This window comes from Alosa sapidissima, chromosome 4 (genome assembly GCF_018492685.1).
Source record: "Alosa sapidissima isolate fAloSap1 chromosome 4, fAloSap1.pri, whole genome shotgun sequence".
Lineage (NCBI taxonomy): Eukaryota > Metazoa > Chordata > Actinopteri > Clupeiformes > Clupeidae > Alosa > Alosa sapidissima.
Window position 1 is genome coordinate 14,694,488 of NC_055960.1, and position 13,501 is coordinate 14,707,988.

Genomic DNA, 13,501 nt, shown 5'->3' on the forward strand with positions numbered 1-13,501 from the left:
CTCGCGGACCCGTGATCGCATAGATATGGCAAGCATATCAGATGAAAGAGGAGAAACAGGGCTATCCATTGGTACCATGGATATCTTTCTGGCTTATAAAAACAGACGAAGTGACTGCAAAATATTAACGTCATGTACACAAACCAACGCTGCACACCCATTACTCTCGGAGTAATTACTCGCGGACCCGTGATCGGATATATATGCCACGTATGTTAGATGAAAGAGGAGACACAGAGCTATCATTTGATACCAAATACATTCTTCTGGGTTATAAAACAGACGAAGTGACAGCAAAATAATAACTTCATATAGCTGGACTTACCCCACGTTTTTGTCTGTTTTTGTGGCAAAGCATGTTTATAATCCAACGCTATCGTGTGTTTCTCTATGGCAAAACATGTTCATAATCCGGTTTTGAGATCCTAGCAAATTCCTGCATGGCATCCAATTCAAGGCTCACATTGCATCCCAATTTGTTCAACAAAGAAACACCTTTTTTGCCTTTACTTTGTTCATGGCAATGCAGTAAAAAGTTGAGAATCATCATGAGTGCATACACCATAGTCACACATGCTAACAGGCAAACTTGGGTCAAGTCAGATCAGTTCGTGTCACAGATATGGAGCGCAGAATGGTCATTTTTCATCGCTAAATAAAAAATGGCATTTATTTCCGTAAATCACACACCACATATTTCTGTAAATTGCTCAGCCCCAGAGTATCCCTCCAACATGGCAATTATATTGCCCGTTTCAGGACAGTCTGCCCTACACACACATGAAATGCATGTAGAGCTATGAGCTTGCTGTGGTGAGATACAGGTCAAAATATAAGAATTTTTATAATATGATTTTTATATTTTAATTCTTTAAAAATCAAAATAAAATCAATGCTAGTACTAATACATGAAATGATGGCAGATCTGGATAGCCCAGACTCTGCTGAAAAAAACAATATATAATATGTGTGTGTGGCACTTACAATGACCAGAATAAATCCTTATGAATAAAGGTAGTGAAAATGCCCTAAAAACAGCTTAGGGTTCTAAGGGTTAAGCCTTCTTACTCACACGTCTGAGCTACCTATGTGTGCCTGTTGTGACATGTTTTCCTGTGTGTGGTTACCGTGGTAATAACCAAACATGCTGAGCCCCTCAAATCGCTTATAGAATCTATAAAAAACACAGAGGGAAAACTCTTTTTCTCCCCCTGCCACGACGAGAAAAAGCCCATAATACAGAAATCTGTGTGATTATGGATCATAAAGAAGTGTAATTGTGTCTCTGATTTGTGTTGCAGTGGTAAACCAATTGAAATGACTCTCAAATGATCCCGTAAATGCATTTGAGAGGCACAAGCTCGTTTTCAGGGACCTCGCAAATCAAAATGCAATTGTGGCTTCCTGACGGCTGTGTGGTATTGATATTATGCGTGGTACATTACTGTTATTCACGCTGCCGACCCGGCCACCTTACCCGGTGAAACCTGTGACTTGTTCAGACCCAGCTGATGCCATTACTTTGGAAATGTTGGCACAAAATTGGATGTTTTATTAGTGCTGTTGTATGGTCCATTGAGCAGTAAATTTGCAAGAAGAAACCCAGTGGTATATATTCCTTTGTCAGCCCCATTGCGAATTTCGCACAGATTTGACTTCAGCCTCATTGTTTACTTTAGCCCAGTCCCGTATAATGTCAGACCCATGTGAGATTATGTCTGACTCCCAAAGAAACCTCAGCCGTCCATTATGGAAAATGATTTCGGAGCGTAACAGGGTTCACAGCGGTGGCACACCAGCAATGAACACCAGACACTTTTCTCAAATTCGATTTTCTCTTGGCCGTGTTCGTATACTGTAGATGTCTTGTCCTGAAACGGAGCCTTATTTTGTGAGGTAGAGAAAACACAAGAGGGAGAGAGGCTGTGTAAAGAAAGCTTGACCTTCCGTCTGTGCATTGTGTTTGGCCATGTTTTTCATTGTGGGCATCAGCCACGTCTGAACTCGCGCTCTCTTCAGCAACAGCAGCGCGCTTGCTCGCTCCTCGAGCTCCCCCGACTCTGTAAAGTCTGCTTTTATGTCTCCCTTTGAAACACGGCCGTCGGTCTTTTGAGGAACACTGACACTCGCCGTAACAAAAACAGGCTTTCAGAGGGTTCGGTGTCAAACAGGCTCCTTACCCTCCCTGGCGTCAGGTGCAGAGGGAGGAGCAGCTCAGCTCAGATCCCCTCCTGCTGCAGATTATAGGCTATTTGGGAGACGGGGGAACATCTCTGATTTCTCTGGCCTTCATATGTCCTCTGGTCAGTCCTATCCCGGCCTCTCTCTCTCTCTCTCTTTTTCTCTCTCTTTTTCTCCATCTCTCTCCCTTAAGGCGACACATGGTTAAAGATAAATGCGTTCCAAACATATCATTCCTTTGAATCATGGTTGCTATACAGAGTGATGACACTGAGAGACAAACTGCTTTGCATGTCTTGACCTTCAGATGGACATTCACAGCTGTGTGCGTGTGTGTATGTGTGTGTCCATGTGTCCGTGTGTGTGTGTGTGTTAGTTCGTGTTCTAGTATGTGGCAGTGGCACGGTGTCTGAAGAGAGTCTGGAGTGGCTCTCTTCTCCTCGTGAGCCGAGCCTCCTGCCAGCACCTATCCCCCCGTTGTCTGAAGTAGTTTAGAGATGAGAGACGTGGTGCTCTTTTGAGACTGGAATGGAGGCGGAGCAGGATAGCGGGAGCGCAGCAGGGAGGCTGATTGACACGGACACGAATGTTGACAGCCAGTGAAGTGTACCAGAGGGGGAGAGAGAGAAGGAGAGAAGAAGAGAAGAAGAGGATGAGAGAATGAAAGATGGAATGAGAAAGGAGAGAAAGTTGGCTCGTGGGTCTTGCTAGGCACTCACCTCTCTCTCTCTCTCTCCCCCTCTCACCCCCAGCTCCTTTCTCTCTCTCTCTGTCTCTTTCTCCCTCCCTCCCTCTCACCCCCTTTCTCTCTCTCTCTCTCTCTCTCTCTCTCTCTCTCTCTCTCTCTCTCTCTCTCTCTCTCTCTCGGTCTCTCTCGGTCTCTCTCTCTCCCTCTCACCCCACTTTCTCTCTGTCTCTCTGTCTCTCCCTCTCCCTCTCTCTGAGGCTCCATCTGGGTCTACCAGCACTGTTGGATGTGCGGTGTGTTCCGCCCCCTCTATGGATGCCTGGGAGTGGAGAAGGAAACCTGGGAGAACGATTTGATGTGATTTGGTGCTCCCACACTATATCTCTGTCTACTTCCTCCCTTCCTGCGCTCAAAGGAACACTAGTTATTTTCTCATGCTTTTCCAAAACTAATTCTAGCTTTTGAGAATCGGTTTCTCTGAGAAGAGCTGTTGTGGTATAATGGATACATTGTACCTATTGAATCTGTTATTTTGGGCTTATTGTGGTCTAGTTGAGAACTAAGATGAGATGATTTTAACCAATCCGATGGTTTCTTTTTCATTCTTTGTTTCTGCCTCTCTCTCTCTCACTCCATGTGATATGGAAATATAGCCGTACAGTATACTGTATAGCTTTGTATAGCCTTGTCCCACAATGGGGAAAAAGTCATCTTGCAGTGCAGTGTGATTAGGTTTGAGAGAAGTAAACGAGCATGGCGAGTTGTCAGCAGACCTCAGCAGAGGTACCGCCCCTCATGTTGCTCCTTTCCCAGCATGCCTTGGGGTGATGGACAGAAGGGGTTTAGCCCCCTGAGAAAATCAGTGCGCTCGCCTGTCATGCAAAAAAGACGGATGGTGTGTGGAATTTTCTTGGCATCATTACCTGCCAAAAAGATGAACTCCCGGGAAGATCATACGCAGGAGGGCACAGCGAAAGCAACAGCACTTTTTCCCCCCACCAACCTAGCAAGGTTATTAACAGAGACACGCTCAAACGCCTCTCTCTTTGCTCCCACATCTCTGTTACTTCTTCTCCTCTCCCCGTCTCTTCGTTCTGTGGTCCTTGGCTCGCTCTTTGTCTTTCTTGTTTTCACAGTCTTGCTCGCACCTCCTCAAAGGCGTTCACTGTTAATCATTGCACAGGCTTTTTGAACTTCAAGTTGGGCTCAAATTAGGGGTGCTAAACTACAAAAAATGCATTACGAATATTATAGGCATTTTTGTAGAGCTAACCTATGGTTACCCTAGAGCCAATGTGCCAGCTAATCATATATTAGACCATAGCCGTTTGTGATTACATGATCAAGGCATTGATAAGATAAATCGGAACAATGTCAGCATGCTATATTAAATCAGTTTTCCTGTTTTAGGATATCCAGACATTTCCAGATTTAAGTTGTCATAGGCATATGAACATATGCTTATTGTTTCACAAATGGTATATGCATAGTTAAAATATTTGGAAAGAAACATTGGGGAATAAAGTTCATTGTTGACCTCAGCTGAGAAGGGAAAAATACTTCACTCTTGCTAGATACACTTCTTTTTTTTTTTACCCTACGCACATGTGCACTTCCGTCGACTTCTCGGAATCATTATCTGGGACTAGGCATGGAGACCAGGCGGACAAGTCTAACAAGGAGTCAGCTGTCAGCTTGCCACTGCCCGGTGGAGTTTGATGTGCCACCACAGGTCTGGGTCAATGATCAACCTCTGTCGGGCCTCAGAGGGAGATGCTATCATTAGACGAGGCACAGTTTGTGTGTGTGTGTGTGTGTGTGCGTACTCTGTCCCAACACTGTGTGTCTTGCCAATCTGCAGCATATGCAGAAGCCAAAAAGGAAGCACACAAGCAAAGAAAGCAAACAAATCGCAAAGGCCTTTGCCTTTGCTTGTTGACGTTTTTTTCCCCTTTTTTTCTTTTATTTCGTGCATGCATGGAGAAACATTCGGAATCGAACAGAAATGGCTCTAGTTGAGATCACACCTTCTTATGTGAGGTACCTGGTCGATCGAGGAGCAGGTCTTCTCGGTCAACAGCGTGGCAGCTGTGCTGTAGGACTGTCTTAACCACATTGGAATAAATGGCAGAGGCATTTAAAAACCAAATGAAAGGTAATGTCAATGTAGTCATTACAGACCCCCACGCACCAGTGTGTGTGCCACTATGCTGAGCTGTAAAGGCTACCGGTACTTCAGGCAAGCAAGCATATGGTTTTTGTTCTTAAATAGCATTAAAGATATGTAGCAGGCGTGCAAGAAACATATGAAGAAGAAGGCTTGAGTCTTGATGGAAGGCTTGAGTCTTGAGTCTTGTGTGCCAATGGGAATAAAGCCTGGGCGTTTTATCGTATGGAACGTGCATTTAGATCCGACTAGTGGCATGTTTCCTCTTCCGTCTCTTCATTTCTTCATTCTTCTGTTTCTGCTTGCGTGAAATTGTTCACAGGGGAACGACACTAGAGAGAGCTTTCCTCCTCCTTAAGTTGTGACTGAGCTATGCACATCTCTATGGATTGGCTTGAAGTCTCTCTCTCTCTCTCTCTCTCTCTCTCTTTCTTTCTCTTTGCGTGCATTATTGCTTTGTCTTTATTACTTTGTTAAGTATCAGACAATTCTGTCTGCTCTGCTCAAAGCCTCACAGCCACATCCTCCTGAACTGCTGTGAGCGGGCAAAGCATTTAGTAGAGAAAAAAAAACAACCTAACAAAAAAAAAGCAAATGAGACGGAAGATACAGGCAGGAAACGCTTGAGCAGAAATAACAGCCTAATGCTGACTTCTGTCATTAGTAAATAAGATTCAAGTTAATTTGCGTTCATTAATTGGGAATCGGCTGCCTGGGGATTTCCGTGTAGCTCCAATTATATTTGATGTGACTAGTGATGTAGTTACACTGCAGTCTTTACTAAGATAAAATACATATTGTGGTGGGGATTAATTATTTGTATTCCATGTATAAAAACGTTTTTATAGCTTGTTATGTTGGCATAATGAGAATTTGTGTTTTGTTGCCATAAATTGTGATTTTTCTATTTACGTTTAGTCATTCATAATGCAACAAATCTAAAAGGCTTATGTCAGCAAAACGGCTAAGCGTTGGATGGTTATTACAGGATATAATCAATATGTTTTGACAAAGTAAAATGCTAACACATCACTGAATGAGCTCCTGCTGAATGAGACAATCTTGTTTTTATGACTCCTTTTATTATGTTTTGTCAGAAGGGTAATGCGGCTAGGCCTAAGATATAAGATTTCCATTGCTCTTTGCATAAGCTAAATGGTATGGGCTTGTTGCATTCTACCCTATGTATTTGGATGGCAGCCTCCAAAGTCTATTGCTGTTACTTTACCTCTTGAGAATGGAATCATTTCCCAGTCAGCCGATGACGAATTGTGGAATAGTGGCCATTACTCGTAAGTATACTGAGCAAGGGTACTTGAATGCAATCTAAGGCATATTTTTTCCTTTAAAAAATAGCTTCTCTGTGCTCTTACCCTGGTTGTTGATGTAAACATTGCTTCCTGATATAATGGCATAAATTGTAATACAATTTTTCCCCCTGCTGTACTCACTTGGGAGCTGGCCTTTATGAGGTTTCTCCACCATCCTGTCGTCGTGGAAACCACTGGGTCCAGGTCCTCGGTCATTAGCGCGGGACCGCAAATGCACATAGGATTAGTTATATGCCAGTTTCTTCACTGGCTGATTCACCAGAACCCCACAGATACCTACACTAGGTATAGCCTACCTAATCTCTTGTTACATTGAAAGAGTGCATAAGATTGGCATTGAAGGATGAAGATGTTCTTGAAAAGCTAATTATGTGCTCTTTCCTTGTGAAATACATTAAGAGGATTTGCCGTGTAAACCTGTGCCCATATCTTCGCTGTCAACCCGCAGGCCAAGCACGGGGACTTATATTGTGGCAGATCAATTGCGGAGTGCCACTTGACCTCTTTCGTCCCACAAATAGCTCAGATGAGGACAGTAGTAACATTCTACCAAGTTAATGGCACATTACTGCTGAGGATGAGTCAATAACAACCCCCCAGGACAATTAGCGGAAGATCGCTTGCTAGCATCTAAGGCTGAGTGATCTGGACACACACACACACATGCGCGCGCACACACACACACACACACACGCATGCCTAAGGTAATGCGGAGAGCCGTACTCACACTGAAGTGTTGAACGCCTCCTTCGACATGACAAGGCCGCCGTGTGAACATCATCTGCCCGCTCGGCGTGTTTCCTCCTCCCTGTTTGCTCTCTGACACGTCTTTTCATCCGTGCCAGTCCTGTCTGCGTGGGGCTCCATTGTGACTGAGACACACACATACACATGCACATACACATACACACCCATACACACACATACACATACACAGACACATGGCGAAGGTTTTAAGGCAGCTTGCTTGAAGTTCTTTCTTTTACAGAGTTCAAGTAAGTGTGTGTGTGGGTGACTGCGCAAGTGGGTGTTTGAAGGAAGGGCTGTCTAATCTGAAGAGGATGTGGTCTGCTGGTCTGCATCCCCAAGCAGACAAGTGGAGGAAAGAGATGATCCAGTTACCTTATTTTTTGGATGGTCTAATCTTGAAGCAAATAAAAAACTGTGTGTGTGTGCGCGTGCACAAGAGAGAGTGTGAGCGTATGTGTGTGTGTGTGGCACGTGCACATGATCAAGGCCAATTAAGCAGTTCAGTGATTCTGAGGAGATTCCCTGCTCAGTTAAGAGAGCATTATCCACTCTGCCTATTGAGATTTGAAAAGAGCCTGTCCTGTTTATTTGGCCATTTCATTACCTCCCCTGTAATGTCTTTGTTTTCATAGCAAGTGCATTTAAATTCATATATATGTATAAGTATAAGTATATATACTCTTGATCCCGTGAGGGAAATTTGGTCTCTGCATTTATCCCAATCCGTGAATTAGTGAAACACACTCGGCACACAGTGAACACACAGTGAGGTGAAGCACACACTAATCCCGACGCAGTGAGCTGCCTGCAACAACAGCGGCACTCGGGGAGCAGTGAGAGGTTAGGTGCCTTGCTCAAGGGCACTTCAGCCGTGGCCTACTGGTCGGGGTCCGAACCGGCAACCCTCCGGCTACAAGTCCGCTGCCCCTTATAGATGGTGGACAACACTTAGCAGTGAAGCGCTGAGGCTTCTTGAGGAGGCCTCACTTATGCTAATGGTAGCCATCGTATGCTTTTGTCCCTCTTGTAGGAACCGCTGCAAGGATGAAATTAGCTGGTGCTAAATCTCACTTTCCCCCTCAGGCACGAGCAGTAGAACCTGTTATCCAGCTGCCTTTTCTTCTCTCTCTTTCATCATCTCATCTGCACACATCGCTGGCCCGTTTCGGAGATTGCTCCGTTTGTTCACACCAACCTGAGTTCAACTGCCGTGTTTCACCTCCGTTTCCCCAATTTCTCGATTTTTTTTTTTTTTTCTTCTTCTCCTTTTCTTTTTTTGTTCTCCCCCGTCTCTCTAAACAAAAAGTCATTTTCTCTTCTCCATTCCCTCTGTTCTAGCACATGGCCGCGGGACACGCTATTTCATCTCGCTTTGAACTCTTTTAATTTTGTGCTGCAGCAGTGTTTTATTATCATATTCGTTCATTTTCGATGCTCAACCTCTCCACCGTCGAGCGTGAGCTGCCCTTTATTTTTTTTCCATCTTTTTCTTTTTTTTTTTAAGCCTTGGCTCTCTCGCCTTAGGAGGAGCGAAAGCTCTCCCTCAGTGCAGTGTTGGTTTAATCCTTACCACCTTGTTCACGATAGATATCCGCTCTTACACCCTCACACACTCTCTCTCTCTCCATAATTTCTCTCTCTCCCTGTCCCTCGATCTCTCTCTCTTTCTCACACACACTCTCTTTTTTGCTCTCGCACTCTCTATTTCTCTCTGTCTGTCTTTCGCACACAAGAGCTCCGAGTCTTTGGCTGGTAGCTGTCTAGACATGTGCTAGTCAGCCTGAAGAACCATATTTTCTCGTGTTATGTGCCATTCATTCCTGGTGCAACGCCAGCATACCTTGTGTGTTCTCAAAAGTAGATCCCCCTCATCTGGGTAATGCTACAGCATCTGAATAGAGACATGTTGAACACCATGAGGGTCATGCAAAGTGTGAATGTGGCTGGAATAAGTGAAACTTTTGCAACAACTCCTTTGCAAGTTACTCAATAGCCAACTGAGCAGCATTTAAGACACGAGAAGCACTGGAGCAGTTCCACTAATGAAAGCTACAGCTTTGAATAGAACATTTTGTTCATTTCTCAGTTCAGTTTATATATATATATATTTTTTTTTTTTTTTTTTTTTTTTTTTTTTTTTTGTGGCCTTTTTATGCCTTTTTAATGAGACCGAACAGTGGAGAATGACAGGAAGCGAGCGGGAGAGAGAGTCGAGGGTGGGATCCGGAAAAGGACCACGGGGAGGGAATCGAACCCGGGTCGCCGGCGTACGGTGCAGGTGCCCCAGCCAGTCGCGCCACGTCTGGGGCCCTCAATTCAGTTTTAACCTTTTACCTTTTTGGCCAGTAACGACTTCAAATACACGCAAAAGAAGTAAAGTGCTGAGGCGGAATGCTTGCTATACCCACAACGTTTTATGAATGCCGCTGTAGGCAGGTGATTACATCTGGGTCCAGTGATCATGCGTCATGAGGTTATGGGAGGCTGACGTGTGTGCTCTCTCGCTGTAGAGGCATAGCTGTGGCCCTAGAGAAGGCGTGCCTGTGTAATTAGCGGGCCTGTAGGGGAGTGTGAAGCACGAGAGGGACTGCGAGACTGGGTGTGGGAGAGAGACTCTGCCACTAGAGACATCTCAATGCCGCTCGCTCGCTCCACTGCGTCCATCCCCTAACCGCCCCACAGCCCCATGCCGAGTCGTTTCACACCCACAAACCCCTGCTAGGCTCGCATCCAGCTCTGATGGAAACGTGCCTCAGTACACTCATGCTCTTTTACTTACATGCATACTGTACTGGTGTATGCTCATGCACACTCGAGTAGGACACACACACACACACACACACACACACACACACACACACACACACACACACACACACACACACACACACAGGTATGGTCTAGTCGGTAGATCACTCACTTACATACTCATGCTACACACACACTAACCATAAATACAGTCTTGTTGTCTTGTTGTAGGCCTGAATACACATACTTGCATACACACAGGTATAATGGTGCAGTGCTAGATGTTAGCACACATTCACACTATATAGACACACACACACACAGGTATGGTCTAGTCGTACAGTAGGTACTCACACTCATACTTACATACTCCGATACATACTCATGCTACACACCATAAATCAGGTCTTGTAGGCCTGAATACACATACTTGCATACACACAGGTATAATGGTGCAGTGCAAGATGTTAGCACACATTCACACTATATAGACACACACACACACACACACACACACACACACACACACACACACACACACACACACACACAGGTATGGTCTAGTCGTAGGTACTCACACTCATACTTACATACTCCGATACATACTCATGCTACACACCATAAATCAGGTCTTGTAGGCCTGAATACACATACTTGCATACACACAGGTATAATGGTGCAGTGCAAGATGTTAGCACACATTCACACTATATAGACACACACACACACACACCATAACTTCTATACAGTCTAAGGGCAAGAGTGGGATGACATTTTAGAGGGGAGCAGAATGGGTTGCAATATGCCCTGTTGATGATGTGCTGATCGGAGCGGTCTCTGTGTTCTCCCCTGCTCCCCCATGTGCGGCCCATCTGACCGTGCCCTCTCCTTTGTCCATGTGTTCTCTCTCAGATGCTAAGGAGATTGTGCTGAAGGCACAGATTCTGGCAGGCGGACGTGGGAAGGGCATGTTCGACAGTGGCCTTAAGGGAGGAGTGCACTTGACCAAAGAGTAAGTATGTCTGCTGCTTCCACATTAAGAGTAAAGAGACGTAGAGGAGGGAGCTGTGTAGGGAGATCCTATATAATAGACCCCTTCAGCTAGATGAATCAACATGTACGTTACTAAGGCATTTCTGGTGGCATAGAATACAACATTGAGCTAATGGCATGACATCAGGGATAAACAAAAGAAAGTTTTACACTTTACACAAAGTTTTTTTCAAGTTTTACAATGTTTACTCGGTTGAGCACTATGCTTAAATCTGTTACATCTTCATTGCAAAGTGTCTCTGTTAGTTTTGAACGTTTACATTTGAAAATGGAAACCTTTTAGGAACAGATTGAAAGGGTTTATGAAGCAGAGATGGGGAAACCTGGCTTCAGAAAGGTAACCTCCTACAGGTTCTACCTGTGCACCTAAAACAGGTGATTTCACTAAGAAGAGTTGAGCTAATATGAATCAGCTTGTTTTTACTGAATGGTTGGAACAAAATGTGGTTGGACATTCTGAAACCAGATTTCCCATTTCTGCTATTATGTGTATACACCCCTAATCTATCAGATTTTGTCCCACTTTTCAAGTCTTTAAGTTACCACTGAATATTATGCCATAGTGCAATTCATAACAGATCAGCCACCTTTGGCTGGGAGAAAATATTTTGTTCTTCTCTCCACGTCGTGTTTTGGAAGAAAGTGCTGAATTGTCAGTGCCATGCAGAGTCTGGCCGTGACGTCTCCTGTGTTCTACCCAGCTCCCACTGTGCCCTTCTCCTCCAAAGAACTTTTTGAACTTTGCTTATCTAAGGAGAGCACACTGCTCATTAGCGGGGCCTGTGAGGTAGAGTGCACTAGTGGCTGCTCTTACTGTACTCTCCTAGCTGAGCTGAGTACAGAGTACAACACAGTAGAGCAGTGGGGCGGTGGTAGTGTAGTGGTTAAGGAGCTGGGCTTGCATGTGGTAGCCAGTAGAGATGCGCGGATGGGCTATTATTTCAACCGTAACCGCATAGCAAAACTTATCATCCATCCGCCATCCATCCGCACCAACATTTTTTGACCAATTTTCAAAACCGCACCTGCCCGCCATCCGCTGGTTGTTTTAATGTATATGGGTGATGCCGTGCTGCTGACGTGAGACTAGAAAGCTCTTGCCTGTTCTAGAAAGACTGATTCAATGCAGCAAATATATTAAAAGGCTAAAGTCCTACATTGGCTATGTTGTAGCCTATCCCCAGAATATCAGCAGCAAACTCAGTCTCTGTCTCGCAAAAGTCTCCAAATAAAACGCACATCGGCCTGTAGTCTACAATTTTATCATTGTAATAAAAAACGCAATTTGGCACATCATTTCAACATGCTGCTATTTAGCCTACTAATTAATGCCTATTATACTTTATTTTTTGCAAAAAGAAATAAATCCTTAATAAAATAACAAGTCATTCACATTATAGGCTACTTTACGCACTGTAACCCACCGCACAGCAGTGCAACGTGCATGTTCACAATTTTAGTAACAACCGCCAAACTTGCTTGCTTGCCTTACACATCTAAGTTTTACGACTATTTTTCTAACATCCTTTTTTCCGCTGTGGATGTTACTGAGCTTGTAGAAGTTTTAGCTCTTACATTCTGAACATCTCGCACTGCCATTGCCCGATGTCAGTTCTGAGTCATATCACTCCATAATCTGTCTCCCTTTTAAATGCCTATTCCCTGAATGGTAGGCTACAATGGCTATGTGTTTTATATATAATATCGAAACAAAATAACCCAGTCAGTCTCATCTACGAGATGTTTAGGCCTCCTCCAATACTGGCAGCTGGGCTCATAGGTTGCAGATTTGCTTAGTGGCCTACCAAGGCTCTGCAACGAGACGCGACATGGGAGATGAATCATCGGTCAACTTGCACTGTAGCCTATTCTACTTTCTTATTGCACACTGGAGAGGAAAACATGCTGGTAGGCTACGATAGGCTACTTAATTTAAACTTTGTTACCTTTAGTGTGTGTGTGTGTGTGTGTGTGCGTGAGAGGTTGCTCAGTGAAACATCGGAATACACCAATTCCGCAACACTGTCTCTGATAGCTAAACAAAGCAGCATGCATAGAAGCAACTAGGCCAAACTGCCTGATGAAAATTTGACTATTTCAAAGTGTGCTCGTTTTTTTCGGATGTAGGTAACACAATTTAACAATGTATAGGCTATATTTTTTTCATTTGATTGGTTCAACCGCCACCCGCCCGAATTTAATTAAAATATTATATTTCTTCATGTCATCCGCCCGATCCATTACATTACATTACATTACATTACATTTGGCTGACGCTTTTTAGCCAAAGCGACTAACAACATAGTAAACAGTTTAAGTTTTAGAGCAGTTCTCAACAATTTTAGGGCAATTTAAAAACATTAGAGTACAGTAAGAATAAGTGCATCAGTGAGTGCTGTTTTTAACAGTTACTTGTCAGTTTGAGACGGCTGGTGAGTGCTAGGATCAGTAAGACTTGTTGTAAGTGTTGCTATGAGAGGAGATGTTCTCTAAAGAGCTGGGTCTTCAGGAGTTTTCTGAAAATGGAGAAGGATGTCTCTGCCCTTGTGGGAGCTGGCAGTGTGTTCCACCAACGAGGAACAA

At 44.2% G+C, this 13,501-nt stretch overlaps 1 protein-coding gene across 1 annotated transcript in view; it reads left to right on the top strand.

Moving 5' to 3' along the window:
* Positions 1 to 13,501, top strand: part of suclg2 (succinate-CoA ligase GDP-forming subunit beta) — an 84,715-nt gene that overhangs the window by 23,522 nt on the left and 47,692 nt on the right. The window contains exon 3 of the mRNA XM_042088668.1: positions 10,778 to 10,877. Coding sequence (XP_041944602.1) covers positions 10,778 to 10,877 — 100 coding nt within the window. The remainder of the gene's footprint in view (positions 1 to 10,777; positions 10,878 to 13,501) is intronic.